Raw genomic sequence first — 13,717 nt, forward strand, 5'->3', positions numbered from 1 at the left:
GAGGAAAGGTTCGCTTACTAAATTTAGGCTATATAACTTAGGCGACATACTGAATAATTAATAAACTTTTTAAAAAGTTAGCATTCTTCTACTGAATGACAAAATATTACTTACTAGACCACTGCTTTCAGCAGTTAGTCTCAACTTTTCTTCTATTTCTTTTCCAATTTTCTGAACTGTCACCTGAGTCTGCTTTATTGCACGTTGAGCTGTATGCAACCTTGAAGAAAAAAGAAATAAAATAATGCAACAAAAATATTTAGAAATGGAAAATAAATTTACTGAAATTGTACATACATATTAAGTTCACCAACTCATAATTAATGTGAATCATTTACAATAATTGACATTGATGTAAAAAAGCGTACCTTGCTAATGTTGAATACAATATTTAAAAAAGTTAACAAGTAGCTTCAAAGTAAACACTACCTAATGTACAAAATCAATTACTGGCAACATCAGCTACCTTAAGTGAAACATCTGTATAGCAATATAACATTAAAACTGGACTCTTCAAAAGCGGTTTTTGCTTTTAGGGTAATATATATAGTACTTTCTCTACCAAATTATCTAACATACCTGAAAATAAATATATAACTTAACAGTGTGCATTTTATTAAAGGAATACTAAAAAATATGTATTTTTGTGTTACTTGTGTTACTGTATCCCATGCAGTTTGTAGTGATGGCCGATAAAAAAAATGATTTATATTTTCATGGATAATAGAGATTAAATAAAAATATGCTGAGACAATATCATGGTGACCAATGTTGAACAACAGCAAACGATTTCAAAATGTGCATGAAAAAATCTCACATTACTCATGTCACATAATGTATGTGAAGTCATCCATTTGCAAGCTGACAATGTCTGAAATACATGCATTTTTTTACTAAAATATAGTGGAATACATTATTTCTGGAAACACTCTCATGAGCTAAAATGTAAATCGGTCTGACGTAAACAAGCATTTAACTCGTAGGCCCACATCTCTTTGTTACATTTATTTTCATATCAACAACTAGAGTACCTTGGAATTATTTAGCAGTATTGGTAAACTGACCTTCTGTTTGTTGAAGAATCTCGATTATGCAAAAGTACAAAGCATATTCTCTTCTTGATAATGTTTTCCCTCACTTTTCTTTTAACCTTTTACACATCACTCAGTGAATTCTGCACTACCATGTGAAACACAGTGTTAGCCACTGGGTTAAATTTGTGACCAATGCGTTTTGGGTCTTCAGTAGGATACTCAATATTAATACAATATCAAAATTAGTTTCAAATAGAAACTTATACCTGTACCTTGTATAGAAGTACAAACATAAAATGCACATCTTTAATTAAAAAAAAAAAAAATCAATGTCAATATTAATGTATCACACTTTAACCTCAAAAACTGTAAACATATCTTTAAGACTACACCAACTATGCCCTAGTGGAACCAGCTTTCCTTATTTATTTTTTGACCCTGTAATCTGTATTATCTGCCTTTGTTGCTTCATTTTCAATAAAGCCTCATTCGATAAAATGTAATAGAGGTCCATGGTGGTATTCTAATTTCTAATTAAAGTCAGTGGGCTCAGGTTTGGGGCAGGCATAGGTGTGTATGGTCATGTGGATGATTGACCCTGGGGTGTGGATAAAGGGAACGGTGGAGCACACATTCATGTGCTGACATGTGCAGTTCAGCAAATTCCCTTATTAGTGCTCTGGGGCAGCTACTAAAGTATATAAGGAGGCTATGTGGCTACAAAGGAGGAAACAAAAAATGAAAGGACATAAGCAAGATCAAGACAGAGCTGGCAGTCAGGGCTGGCCACAAGAAGAGCAAGTGTAAGGTGCTCAAGAAGCTGTGTCACCCTGCTGAATATCCAAGGAGCAACCATCCACTCGGAGTGGGCTCCTGCAGATGGCAGGGACTGGCATTGGGGAAAAGGTGCAGGGTTCCTACAATTCCCACTGCAGGCTGGGGGAAGGCAGCGAGGGACATGAGCTGGTTAAAAGGATGATTGCACCTGTCGGAGGACATCTTGCGCTGAAGAGACTATAAAAGTTTAGCAGAGGAGACATCAGGTTTGGAAGGGAGAACGAGAGGCTCATGGTGGTTTTAAACAGGGATAGATCTTCCCAGTGACTTTAACCTCAGTTTTATTAATGGATTATTTATTTATTATTTATTATGACTATTAACCTCCACCAGTGACACTGTTTATATTGGGATTATCTGTTGAAAAATATTTATTGAAGACTAACACTGTACTTTTGCTCAGAACACTTTGTCAAATAAAAACACCTTTTTACATAAACTTCAGTTATATTATTTGTCCTTATTGCTTTGCTCATCATTGGACAGAACTACTAACAGTCCCGGGTTCAAGGAAATATGCCATCTGTAGGCACCCAGGCTGTCAAACTGTCCAAGAATTAAATTCATAAGTTTCGGGTAAATTTTACAGTTTTATATTTCTGCATCAGAACTGCTATTTTAAAACCCACTTGCATATTCAGTATTCATAACTATTTCATATTGCATGCTTTGTTGTTCTTGGTCTCCTTCTTGAAATGACCCTGCACAGACTGCAGATGACTACTATTAAGACTTGAGCACTGGGTGGTGTTTGACTGTCAAGTTCAAGATCAGTCATATTATACGTACATGTTAATAAAATATTTTTCTTTATATCCAGTTAACAAAGTTAACCCAGCCACAGGGGATGCACAAACCAGTGTGTTTCTTTGTGCCGGTCCCAAGCCCTGATAAATGGGGAGGGTTACGTCAGGAAGGGCATCGGGGGTAAAATTTTGCCAAATTAATATGAGGACAACAATACAAATTTTCATACCAGATCGGTTGAGCCCCGGGTTAACAACGACCGCCACCAGTATTGTTAGTCAACAGGGTGCTGGCGGAAATTGAGCTACCGTTGGCCGAAGAGAGAGAAGAAGAGGCAGGAGACGTGTCCGATGGCAGCAGGAGAGGAGGAAGGTAAAGAGAGTGGAACCGAGGGTAGGAACTTTGAATGTTGGCAGTATGACTAGTAAGGGGACAGAGTTAGCAGATATGATGGAGAGAAGGAAGGTTGATATATTGTGCGTGCAAGAGACTAAATGGAAGGGGAGTAAGGCCAGGTGGATTCAAATTTTTCTATCATGGTGTGGATAATAATAATTCTTTGCATTTATATAGCGCTTTTCTCACTATAGGAGGAGAAATCCAGTAGGGGTTATTCTGAAGGAACAGTATGTCAAGAGTGTTTTGGAGGTGAAAAGAGTATTAGACAGAGTAATGATTATGAAGCTGGAAATTAGAGGTGTGATGATGAATGTTGTTAGTGCATATGCCCTGCAAGTTGGGTGTGCAATAGATGAGAAAGAAGATTTTTGGAGTGAGTTGGATGAAGTGATGAACAGTGTATCCAAGGGATAAAAAGTGGTGATTGGAGCAAATTTCAATGGACATGTTGGTGAAGGGAACAGAGGAGATGAGGAGGTGATGGGTGGGTATGGTGTCAAGGAGAGTAATGAAGAAGGTCAGAGGATTTTGGATCATTTTGGATTTTGCCAAAAGGATGGACATGGCTGTGGTGAATATGAATTTTAAGAAGAGGGAGGAACATAGGGTTACGTACAAGAGCAGAGGAAGATGCACACAGGTAGATTACATCCTATGCAGAAGAGTTACAAGAGTGGAGGAAGATGCACATAGGTAGATTACATCCTATGCAGAAGAGTCAATCTGAAGGAGACTGAAGACTGCAAAGTGGTGGCTGGGGAAGGTATAGTTAAGCAGCATAGGATGGTGGTGAAGAATTACCAGACAGTTGGGAAACTACAGTAGATGTAGTAAGGGTGGCCGCAAGAAGGGTGCTTGGCGTGACATCTGGACAGAGGAAGGAGGAAAAGGAAACCTGGCGGTGGAATGGGGAGGTACAGGAGAGTATACAGAGGAAGAGGATGGCAAAGAAGAAGTGGGATAGTCAGATACATGCAGAAAGTAGACAAGAGTACAAGGAGATAAGGCGCAAGGTGAAGAGAGTGGTGGTGAAGGCTAAAGAAAAGGCGTATGATAAGTTGTATGAGAGGCTGGACACTAAGGAGGGAGAAAAGGACCTGTACTGATTGGCTAGACAGAGGGACCGAGCTGGGAAAGATGTGCAGCAGGTTAGGGTGGTAACGGAAAAAGATGGAAATGTACTCACAAGCGAGGAGAGTGTGTTGAGCAGATGGAAAGAGTACTTTGAGAGGCTGATGAATGAAGAGAACGAGAGAGAGAAGAGGTTGGATGATGTGAAGATAGTGAATCAGGAAGTGCAACGGATTAGCAAGGAGGAAGTACGGACAGTTATGAAGAGGATGAAGAATGGAAAAGCCGTTGGTCCAGATGACATACCTGTGGAAGCATGGAGGTGTTTAGGAGAGATGGCAGTGGAGTTTTTAACCAGATTATTTAATGGAATCTTGGAAAGTGAGAGGATGCCTGAGGAGTGAAGAAGAAATGTACTGGTGCCGATATTTAAGAATAAGGGGGATGTGCAGGACTGTAGTAACTACAGGAGAATAAAATTGATGAGCTACAGCATGAAGTTATGGGAAAGAGTAGTGGAAGCTAGGTTAAGAAGTGAGGTGATGATTTGTGAGCAGCAGTATGGTTTCATGCCAAGAAAAAGCACCACAGATGTGATGTTCACTCTAAGATTGTTGATGGAGAAGTATAGAGAAGGCCAGAAGGAGTTGCATTGCGTCTCTGTGGACCTGGAGAAAGCACATGACATGGTGCCTCGAGAGGAGTTGTGGTATTGTATGAGGAAGTCAGGAGTGGCAGAGAAGTATGTAAGAGTTGTATAGGATATGTACGAGGCAAGTGTGACCGTTATGAGGTCTGCAGTGGGAGTGACAGATGCATTCAAGGTGGAGGTGGGATTACATCAGGGATCGGCTCTGAGCCCTTTCTTATTTGCAATGGTGATGGACAAGGTTGACAGACGAGATTAGACAGGAGTCCCCGTGGACTATGATAATTGCTGAAGACACTGTGATCTGTAGCGATTAGTAGAGAGCAAGTTGAGGAGACCCTGGAGAGGTGGAGATATGCTGTAGAGAGGAGAGGAATGAAGGTCAGTAGGAACAAGACAGAATACATGTGTGTAAATGAGAGGTCAATGGAATGGTGAGGATGCAAGGAGTACAGTTGGAGAAGGTGAATGAGTTTAAATACTTGGGATCAACAGTACAGAGTAATGGGGATTGTGGAAGAGAGGTGAAAAAGAGAGTGCAGGACAAGGTGGAATGGGTGGAGAAGAGTGTCAGGAGTGATTTGTGACAGACAGATATCAGCAAGAGTGAAAGGGAAGGTCTACAGGACGGTAGTGAGACCAGCTATGTTATATGGGTTGGAGATGGTGGCACTAACCAGAAAGCAGGAAACAGAGCTGGTGGTAGCAGAGTTAAAGATGCTAAGATTTGCAGCTCAAGTTGAACGGTTGGGAGACAAAGTCAAAGAGGCGAGATTGCGCTTGTTTGGACATGTGCAAAGGAGAGATGCTGAGTATATTGAAAGAAGGATGCTAAGGATAGAGCTGCCAGGCAAGAGAAAAAGAGGAAAGCCTAAGAGAAGGTTTATGGATGTGGTGAGAGAGGACATGCAGATAATGGGTAAAACAGAACAAGATACAGAGGACAGAAAGATATGGAAGAAGATGATACGCTGTGGCAACCCCTAATGGGAGCAGCCGAAAGAAGAAGTACAATTAACAAAGTTGCTCATGACTCTAAAGCAGAACTGATGAGCATCATGAAACATTGTTTTTTCCCCTTTATTGTCATTCTCCATTATTTTATTGTATTTTCTTCTTATGTTTAGTTTTACTACAATTCACATGTTTAACTGTATTTTTTTACCATTTCAATCAGCCTGATGTAACCTTCTACTGTAATATAAGTATTACTGTTATTTTCCATGACTAACTTTGCTTTCATTTGTACATATATGGATTAGCATTACCACAATTGAAATTTTAAATTAGTCTACACTTGCCATGTTATAAATGTTTTTAACTTATATTTTTAATTCATGGGAGGCACAGTGTAGCAGTGGTTAGCACTGTTTCCTGAAGTATCCACAATTCTAGTTTTGAACCTTATGCCTGGGTTGTTTGTGCACACAAGAGTAGATCCTAGTACTTTTCATGGTTTGTGTCAACTGTTGCCAGAACAGGCTCCAACCCCCCATGACTCTGAACTGCATTAAATGATTTTGAGAATGCTACATTATTTCTACTAAATACAAATATACAAGTGATTACAGAGTATGCAATAAACATCCTTTTGTTGGTTCTCTTTCTACCTATAATTTCCAATTTATTGCTTCTAATACCTAACACAAAGCTAATGCCCAGAATTTTTTTTAAGAGATATTCCCTCCCACTGCCACCTTCTTCCAATGACCAGCCTCCCCATACCAACCCTACTACATCAACAACTCCTTCCACATCAACTGGAACGGCCAGTGACGAGTCCACCTTTGATCATCAGTATGGGTTGTCCATAACTAAAAACCAAGTAAGGAGACAACTGAAGACACTACACACAAAAAAGCTATGGGACCAGATGGAGTTAGTCCTCAAGTTCTCAAGGTCAGTGCTGACTTTGTGGTGTCCTCTGTCACCTGTTCAGCCTGATCCTAAGGCTTCCAAAAGTACCAATGCTGTGGAAAACATCCTACATTGTTCCTGTTTCAAAGAAGGAAAGCACCTCCCTCTTCACCTAATGACTATAGACCAATGTCATTTATGTCTTATATCATAAAGACCTTTGAGAGACTGGTCCTGAACTATATGAGACCTCTTGTGGTAGACCACCTGACCCCACTGCAGTTTGCCTATCAGACAAAGACTGCAGGAGAGGATGCAATTATCTATCTGCTCCATAGGGCTTTTTCTGACCTGGACAAAGCTGGCAGCACCGTGAGGATTGTTTTTTGATTTCTCCAGTGCTTTCAGTACCATCCAGCTATCCCTGTAAAGGAGAAAGCTCAGAGATATGCAAGTAGATCAGTCTATGGTGTCTTGGATAATGGACTACCTGTCAAGCAGACTGCAGTTTGTGAGACTCAAGTACTGTGTTTCTGATATGGATGTGTGCAACGCTGGAGCACCACATGCAATAATCTCCTTTTTTCTTGACTCTGTATATGAGACAGGATATAGGAGTCAGGTGGACAACTTTAACATTAGCAAAACCAAAGAACTGGTTATTGACTTTCACCACACCAAAGAGCCTCTATGTCCAGTTACTATTCAGGGAGTGGATGTTGAGGTGGTCCACTTCTACAGGTACTTGGGTGTCAGCATTAATGACAGGTTGAACTAGTCTTGGAACACAGAACGACTATATAAGAAAGGGTGGAGCAGGATTCTTTCCCTTAGGAGACTGAGTTCCTTTAAAGTGGGAAGTGACATCCATTACATCTTCTATAACTCTGTGATGGCCAGTGCAATTTTCTACAATGTGGCGTGCTCGGCCAGTAACATCACTTCAAGAGAGGCCCATTGAATCAACAAGCTAATTAAAAGGGCAAGAGCTCAGTTATAGGACACTCAGGACCCCCTGGAGGTAGTAGCAAAGGAGAGAGTTAAAACAAAACTGAGTTCCATTATGCTCTGACACACTAACATTGAGTACTTTCAGCCAACGAGTTATTCAGCAGAAGTGTGTCAAGAAACGCTACTGGGGCTCCTTCATACCAACAACAATACATCGTCATAATGCCGCCATGTGACCGTGACAGCCATGTCAGAAGTTTTCCCTTTTTATTTTTCTTCTTTGTCCAGACCAGTGTGTGTATATTTGTTTATTTTCTTACTTACTTACTTATCAACTATTTATGTATTTATTTATTTCAAGAGCTTATGTAAAAAGCCAAATTTCCCCTGGGAACAAATTAAGTTCTATCTATCTATCTAATTTTGAAAAAGGTTGTTCTCTTTTTAAAGACTAGTTTTGCTGTCCACCTACTGCTTTCACAACTGATCCCTAACTGAAACTCTTACTTATTTACTTTTTAAAGGCAGATGTTGATGAAAGTTAACATCAAAAGGTAGAAGGTTAAATGACGAAAAAGTTCCTTAGAATGTATTCTTTGGTTTTACTCACTAGATGTCAGTAAAGACAACAAAATAAACGGATTCCCCATGCATTTAAGGCAATCATTTTCCATACAGCACAGTATTGCACACTGGCTGTCACTCTCAGTATTGCCTCAGATTCTGCACTGTCAGATGAAGATTTACAGCTGTCAGAAGAGTCAGAAAAAGGGCACAAACAGAGTTTTACCGAGCATGATTGAAAGCATTATCACTGTACAAATTCCTGCAACTGTCATTTGGGAACATTACCCAAAGAATGGTCTCTGGGAGCAGTCTTGGTTGCCAAATTACTTTAAATTGCTTTTTTTTTTTTTTTTTTTTTTTTTTTTTTTTTTAGAATGTTTTGGAACTAATGAATGTGGAGACAAACAGATAGGCAAAATTTTTTTTTCATTCTCCTTGTGAGTTATAAACACGTCTCATTTCATCATTTTCCAGCCTCTTATGAAAACAAGAAAAAACAGGCCAGACTGTATAGTCTGTAGCAACAAACAGAAAAAAACAGTATCTGCAGTGTAACACATAGGAAAAACAGTTCAAACCAATATATGTAATTGGCTGTTTTGAACAGTATCAAAATTGCCATGTATACAGTGTTCATTCATTGGTTAGCTGAATGTTTTCCACAATCTGAGCAGCTATAAAAAATGTTGACATATTTAGCTAAAAGTGAGTTTTCCTGAAAAAAAATTCAGCCTACAGCTATGATGAAAAACAAAAATCAGTCTCAAAAGAATTTATAAGAGGGTTTCAAAATGTTATTTTAAGTATTATGTGCTGCCCGGTGAAGGACCACTTTGAAAAGTTAGTTTTGCTTTTAAAAGCTAAAATAAGAGAAACTATTCACATCACAGAAGCTGAAGTATGTTTCCTAGGAATGTGGTATTCTGTATCACAAAGAAACTGCTAAATCTCAGAGGCTTGTGTATCTTGCTAGCAAGCTACGCATTACTCAAGGCACTGTGACTGTGATAGCAACTGAGGATCTGATCTAATAATTCTGCAAAAATTATTCTTTGAGTATATGGTAAAGTACTAAACTCACTGGCGGTTTAGTAAGCATTGCTATTAAACAAAATACAACAATAACATAATTAAACAGTATTATATGCTTCCTTTCATGTATAGGAACCACAGATATCTAAAGTTACTTTTCATTTTACAGTATCTTCAGTTTCACAGCTTTATTTCTTAGAAAGTAAAATGAACGTCATTCACACTATTATCTGTGAATAACTCAAGCTGATCATAGACTACATTATTTTAACTGTAACTTTCATGGGATTCCACATCGCTCAGATCATCAGAGGAGGAATTCTGGGCACTCACATCAAAAGGGAAAATAAACTAATATATTATGAGACGAGGATGTTTCTGTTGAAGTCTTTTATGTTAAGCACACTTCATAGACAAACCATAAGAGATAAACAAGAAGGGCTCTTGAGAATGGCGCCATCCAGTTAATACTTATAGAAATAGTTTTTGTTCTTTCCCTCAACAATAGTGATTTCATCTCTGCATACTGAAGAGAAACAGACAAACTCTAACCATCTCATAAAGACCATCATAATGACAAAACTGGCCAACAGCCTTTTCCTGGTTAGTAATGTGTTTACTTTAAAATAAACTAGCACATAATTTTGTAGATGCTAGAAATACAAACTGTTTAAATTAAGTATTAATTCATTACACATTTTATTCTACATTCTGCAAAAAGGTAAAAACTCTATCAATGTGATCTACAACACAGAGAATACTATATTCAGGGCAAAAAAAAATTCACTGGAAAGCACATTATTCCTTTATAAATTGTTTTAGCTGCTTTTATACTGGAGTAGATTTATCATTTCATTTAAAATAAAACAAAACAATAATTTACTAATTATTTATTTATTTGTTAAAAACCTGTAAGAATGATTTTAGCAATTTTATTAATTTTTAAATCCATCCTCTATGTACAGTAAGGATTTTTACAATTGTACATTGCTTTTTTCCCTGCTTCCCATGTACATATTAAAACAATAGCTGAACCAATCTGAACCTAAGATCTTTGTAAAAATAGTATCTTCAAATTTATGATTCTTCTTACCTTTATTTAAACATGCAAAACTACTTAACATGCTGCAGTATGCCTGCACATGCCTAGCTTTTAAATTCCCAATCAATTATATGTGCCAGATTTAAGATCATAATATAATCATAACTATTCCCAGACTATTCTCTCAAGGACAGTACAGGTAGTCCCCAGGTTACAGACATCCGACCTACGACTTACGAACGAGGACGCAGCTGCAACGCATGCGCCTCAGTAATTAACGCTCCGTCATCTTCGGCCTGGGGATGCTGCAAGCAGTGGCTGGAGGGGGGCAATTTCACTGCTCGCACAGTGTAGTGTCCCTCGGGCAGCTCCCAGTGGCAAGCGGTGACCCGTGGTCCATAGTCACCGGGGCCACAGCTATCACTTGTGTGCAGGACGATGGTTCGCTGCCCGCCCACTACGCCGACGCAGCTACTGCTCCTGACTGGACGCAGGCTGGATGGAGTGGAGGGGGGCGTTTCACTGCCCGCCCAGCACACACGGCTGTTAATGCTGCAAGCAGTGACCCGGTTGTGGCTGAACGGAACAGTGGGGTTAGCATTGTAGTGTGCCTCGGATGGCTGCCTGTTGAATTGGGTCTGGGTGATTCACTGCCCGCCTTTGGCCGCACCGTGTTCGTTCTCGGTGGGCGGACACTGCAGGCAGCATACTGTAGTGGAGGTGACTGTGAGGTGGGCAAGTGATGACCCCCCCCCCACCCCCACCCCCACCCCGCCCCCATTCATTCATAATAGCAAGCCTGCTTGTACTGTTACACACATAGCAGGAAGTTGTCTCTTGTCAGTACATCAGACATGTTGACGACTGGTGCCTAATCTGCTGTGATAACGTGTACAGTGCTGTGCAGAAGAGCTCATCTTAACCTTTTGTCTTCACCCTTCAAGAATGTCTCTGAAACACAAATCTGATGCAAGTGCTGGTGATACAATAAAAAAGACAAAAACCATCACCATTGAAAATAAAGTAGAAATAATAAAAAGGTCAGAGAGAAGTGAAACTCCATCATTCATTGGCAGAGCACTTGGTTGCAGTCGGTCAACAATAGCATTTATTAAAATAATGTACCTGTTCCGACTTACATACAAATTCAACTTAAGTGCAAACCTACAGTCCCTATCTCGTACGTAACCCGGGGACTGCTTGTCTGCACCCAATTAGTACGCCCATTCTTATTTCCATACTTCCCCATTGCAATCCGGGGTCTAGCTAGGCTCAGAGTTGCAGTGCTCTCAGTACAGTGTGGTGGTTCTACCTCCGTGTTTTCTAGCGGGACCTTCTTAGGGTCGTCTGCGTACACAATATTTGTTTGAAATACAGGTTCCCTGCCAACAGACGGCCAGAGAATCCTGCCGACTACGCCAGTGTAGCAGTAGAGGCGTTTAGCGTCCTCTTGAACCCTCAGGTACCACTCCAAACACCAGGTAAAAGTACAAGACTTCTTTATTTTATGATAATTATGTGCACAAAGCACCCTCCACTCCACACTACTCATATAATCAATCAACACTCCAATAATCCCAATTCCTCCTCTCCTAGACACTTCGCCACCCTACCTCCCAGCTCAGCTCAGTGTCTGGGCTTTCCCAGAGTCCTTTTATACTCCCTGACCCGGAGGTGTTCCTGCTCAACAGTCCACAAGTCCTTATTACTTCCAGGTCAGGGTAAAAGTCCTTTTCTTCAACCTGGAAGTACGTCATCTCTCCTGTTCACGTGACTAGGACGTACTTCCAGGTTATAGGGCACATAAGAATCCACGAGCCTCCCTACAGCGACTCCTGGTGGTCCCCAAGGTATCCAGTAGGGCTGTGTATAAAAACTACAAAGTCCATGAGGCCCTGCTGGAACTCGGGGCACGTCCATGCTGTCGGGAAAGCTCCTCCTGGCGGCCTGGGGGTGAGGGCCGGAAACTCTCGCCGGCCATCCGTCACAATTATATATATATATATATATATATATATATATATATATATATATATATATAAAGCTAAGGGCTTAATCGAGGGCAAGGAAAGCAAGGAAGGGGATTGGCGAAGTTCCTGCACTCCCTCCTAGCCACGCCTTCTATTGACCTCACTTCCATCTTAAGGACCCAAGGACCCGCATCTTCCTTCCCCGTGACTACAAAAGTCTAGCACCTTCCGTTCCTTGTTTGTCCGTATTTGGACACTGAACCAGACAGTTTTCTGGAGCTATTATTTTGTTTACCTGGCAGTGTGTATAATATATGGGGTGGATTCCCCAACTCTTTTTCTGTGTTCTTTTTTTGAAGAAAAAAATAAATGTGTATATATATATAAAAATAATGTGTGTGTATAAACACATATATATATAATAAAAGAATTCAGATTAAGTGTATTTATAATGTAATATTTAAATTTCATTTCAGCTTCATTTGACACCACTGAAATTAGATTTCTGAATGTTCTGCCACTGAAAAACTGGACATTTCAGTTAAATGAAATAAATATCAATTACCAAAATCACAAGCTATATACAAACTAGGGCACAAAGATAGAACTTAATGATTCACACTAAATCATTCTTTGGCTAATTCAAACAAGTAAAGTAACATGGAAAGTTACTTTAAACATTTTTTCTTTTCACATATTGCCTGAGGATTCTTGCTAATCACATTATGATTCCAGGACAGCTTGAGAATCTATCAGACTGGCAGAATCGTGCTTTATTATAGTGAGTATCTGTATACTCGTTCAGCCATTAATCTTTATGTTTTAGTAAGTTTTCAAAAATGTGCATGGTTCATCAAAATATAACCCATCAAGTCTAGTTAGCTTACATAACACAGATCCATGTGCCGAAGTTAAGAAAGTAATGGGTATAAATGAGTGCAGCTTATAAGTTTTCAATTCCAAAGGTAATTTAGTATAGGTATTATTGCAATCTTACCTTAATACTCTTTACAGTACATAAAAGTGTCATTTCACTAAGTACAATAGCATCACAGTACAGTGTGGAGTATTTTTCCAGTATACACTCATTTGTGTGTTAATTTCCTTTTCATTCTTCTACACTTGCACTATCTGTTATATCTAACAACAATTTTGCACTAATGTGCCAACTATAAAGATTCACATTCCATAAGGCTAGAGGGGCATAGTTGAATTTTCTTTTTCAGAATTAAATATACAAAATTGCATCAATGGCACTAAACAGTATTATAGCATTACTGAAACTAACTATGGCTTGAATGATTCAAAGGTATAATCATAAGAAAACTAAGTATTATATTAATAGGAAAGGCACACACTGCACTTAAACATAGAAGTCAAAGAAACTTATCAAAAGCTGCAGAAAAATTGTAGGGCTACTATTCAAAAATGTTACATAAGTTATGATTATAAATTTGCCTAAATAAAAAATCATTTTATGTTAGTTAATGAATTGGATCCATCCCTATATAGAACTAGTAAATAACTATAACTACCATATATACTCGTGGATAAGCCCACC

General features: G+C 39.3%; 1 protein-coding gene across 1 annotated transcript in view; it reads right to left on the minus strand.

Moving 5' to 3' along the window:
• uvrag (UV radiation resistance associated gene) overlaps positions 1 to 13,717 on the minus strand; it is a 339,167-nt gene that overhangs the window by 236,995 nt on the left and 88,455 nt on the right. The window contains exon 7 of the mRNA XM_028800118.2: positions 115 to 220. Within this exon, the coding sequence (XP_028655951.1) occupies positions 115 to 220 (106 nt within the window). The remainder of the gene's footprint in view (positions 1 to 114; positions 221 to 13,717) is intronic.

This window comes from Erpetoichthys calabaricus, chromosome 4, assembly GCF_900747795.2.
Source record: "Erpetoichthys calabaricus chromosome 4, fErpCal1.3, whole genome shotgun sequence".
NCBI classification, from domain to species: Eukaryota; Metazoa; Chordata; class Cladistia; order Polypteriformes; family Polypteridae; genus Erpetoichthys; species Erpetoichthys calabaricus.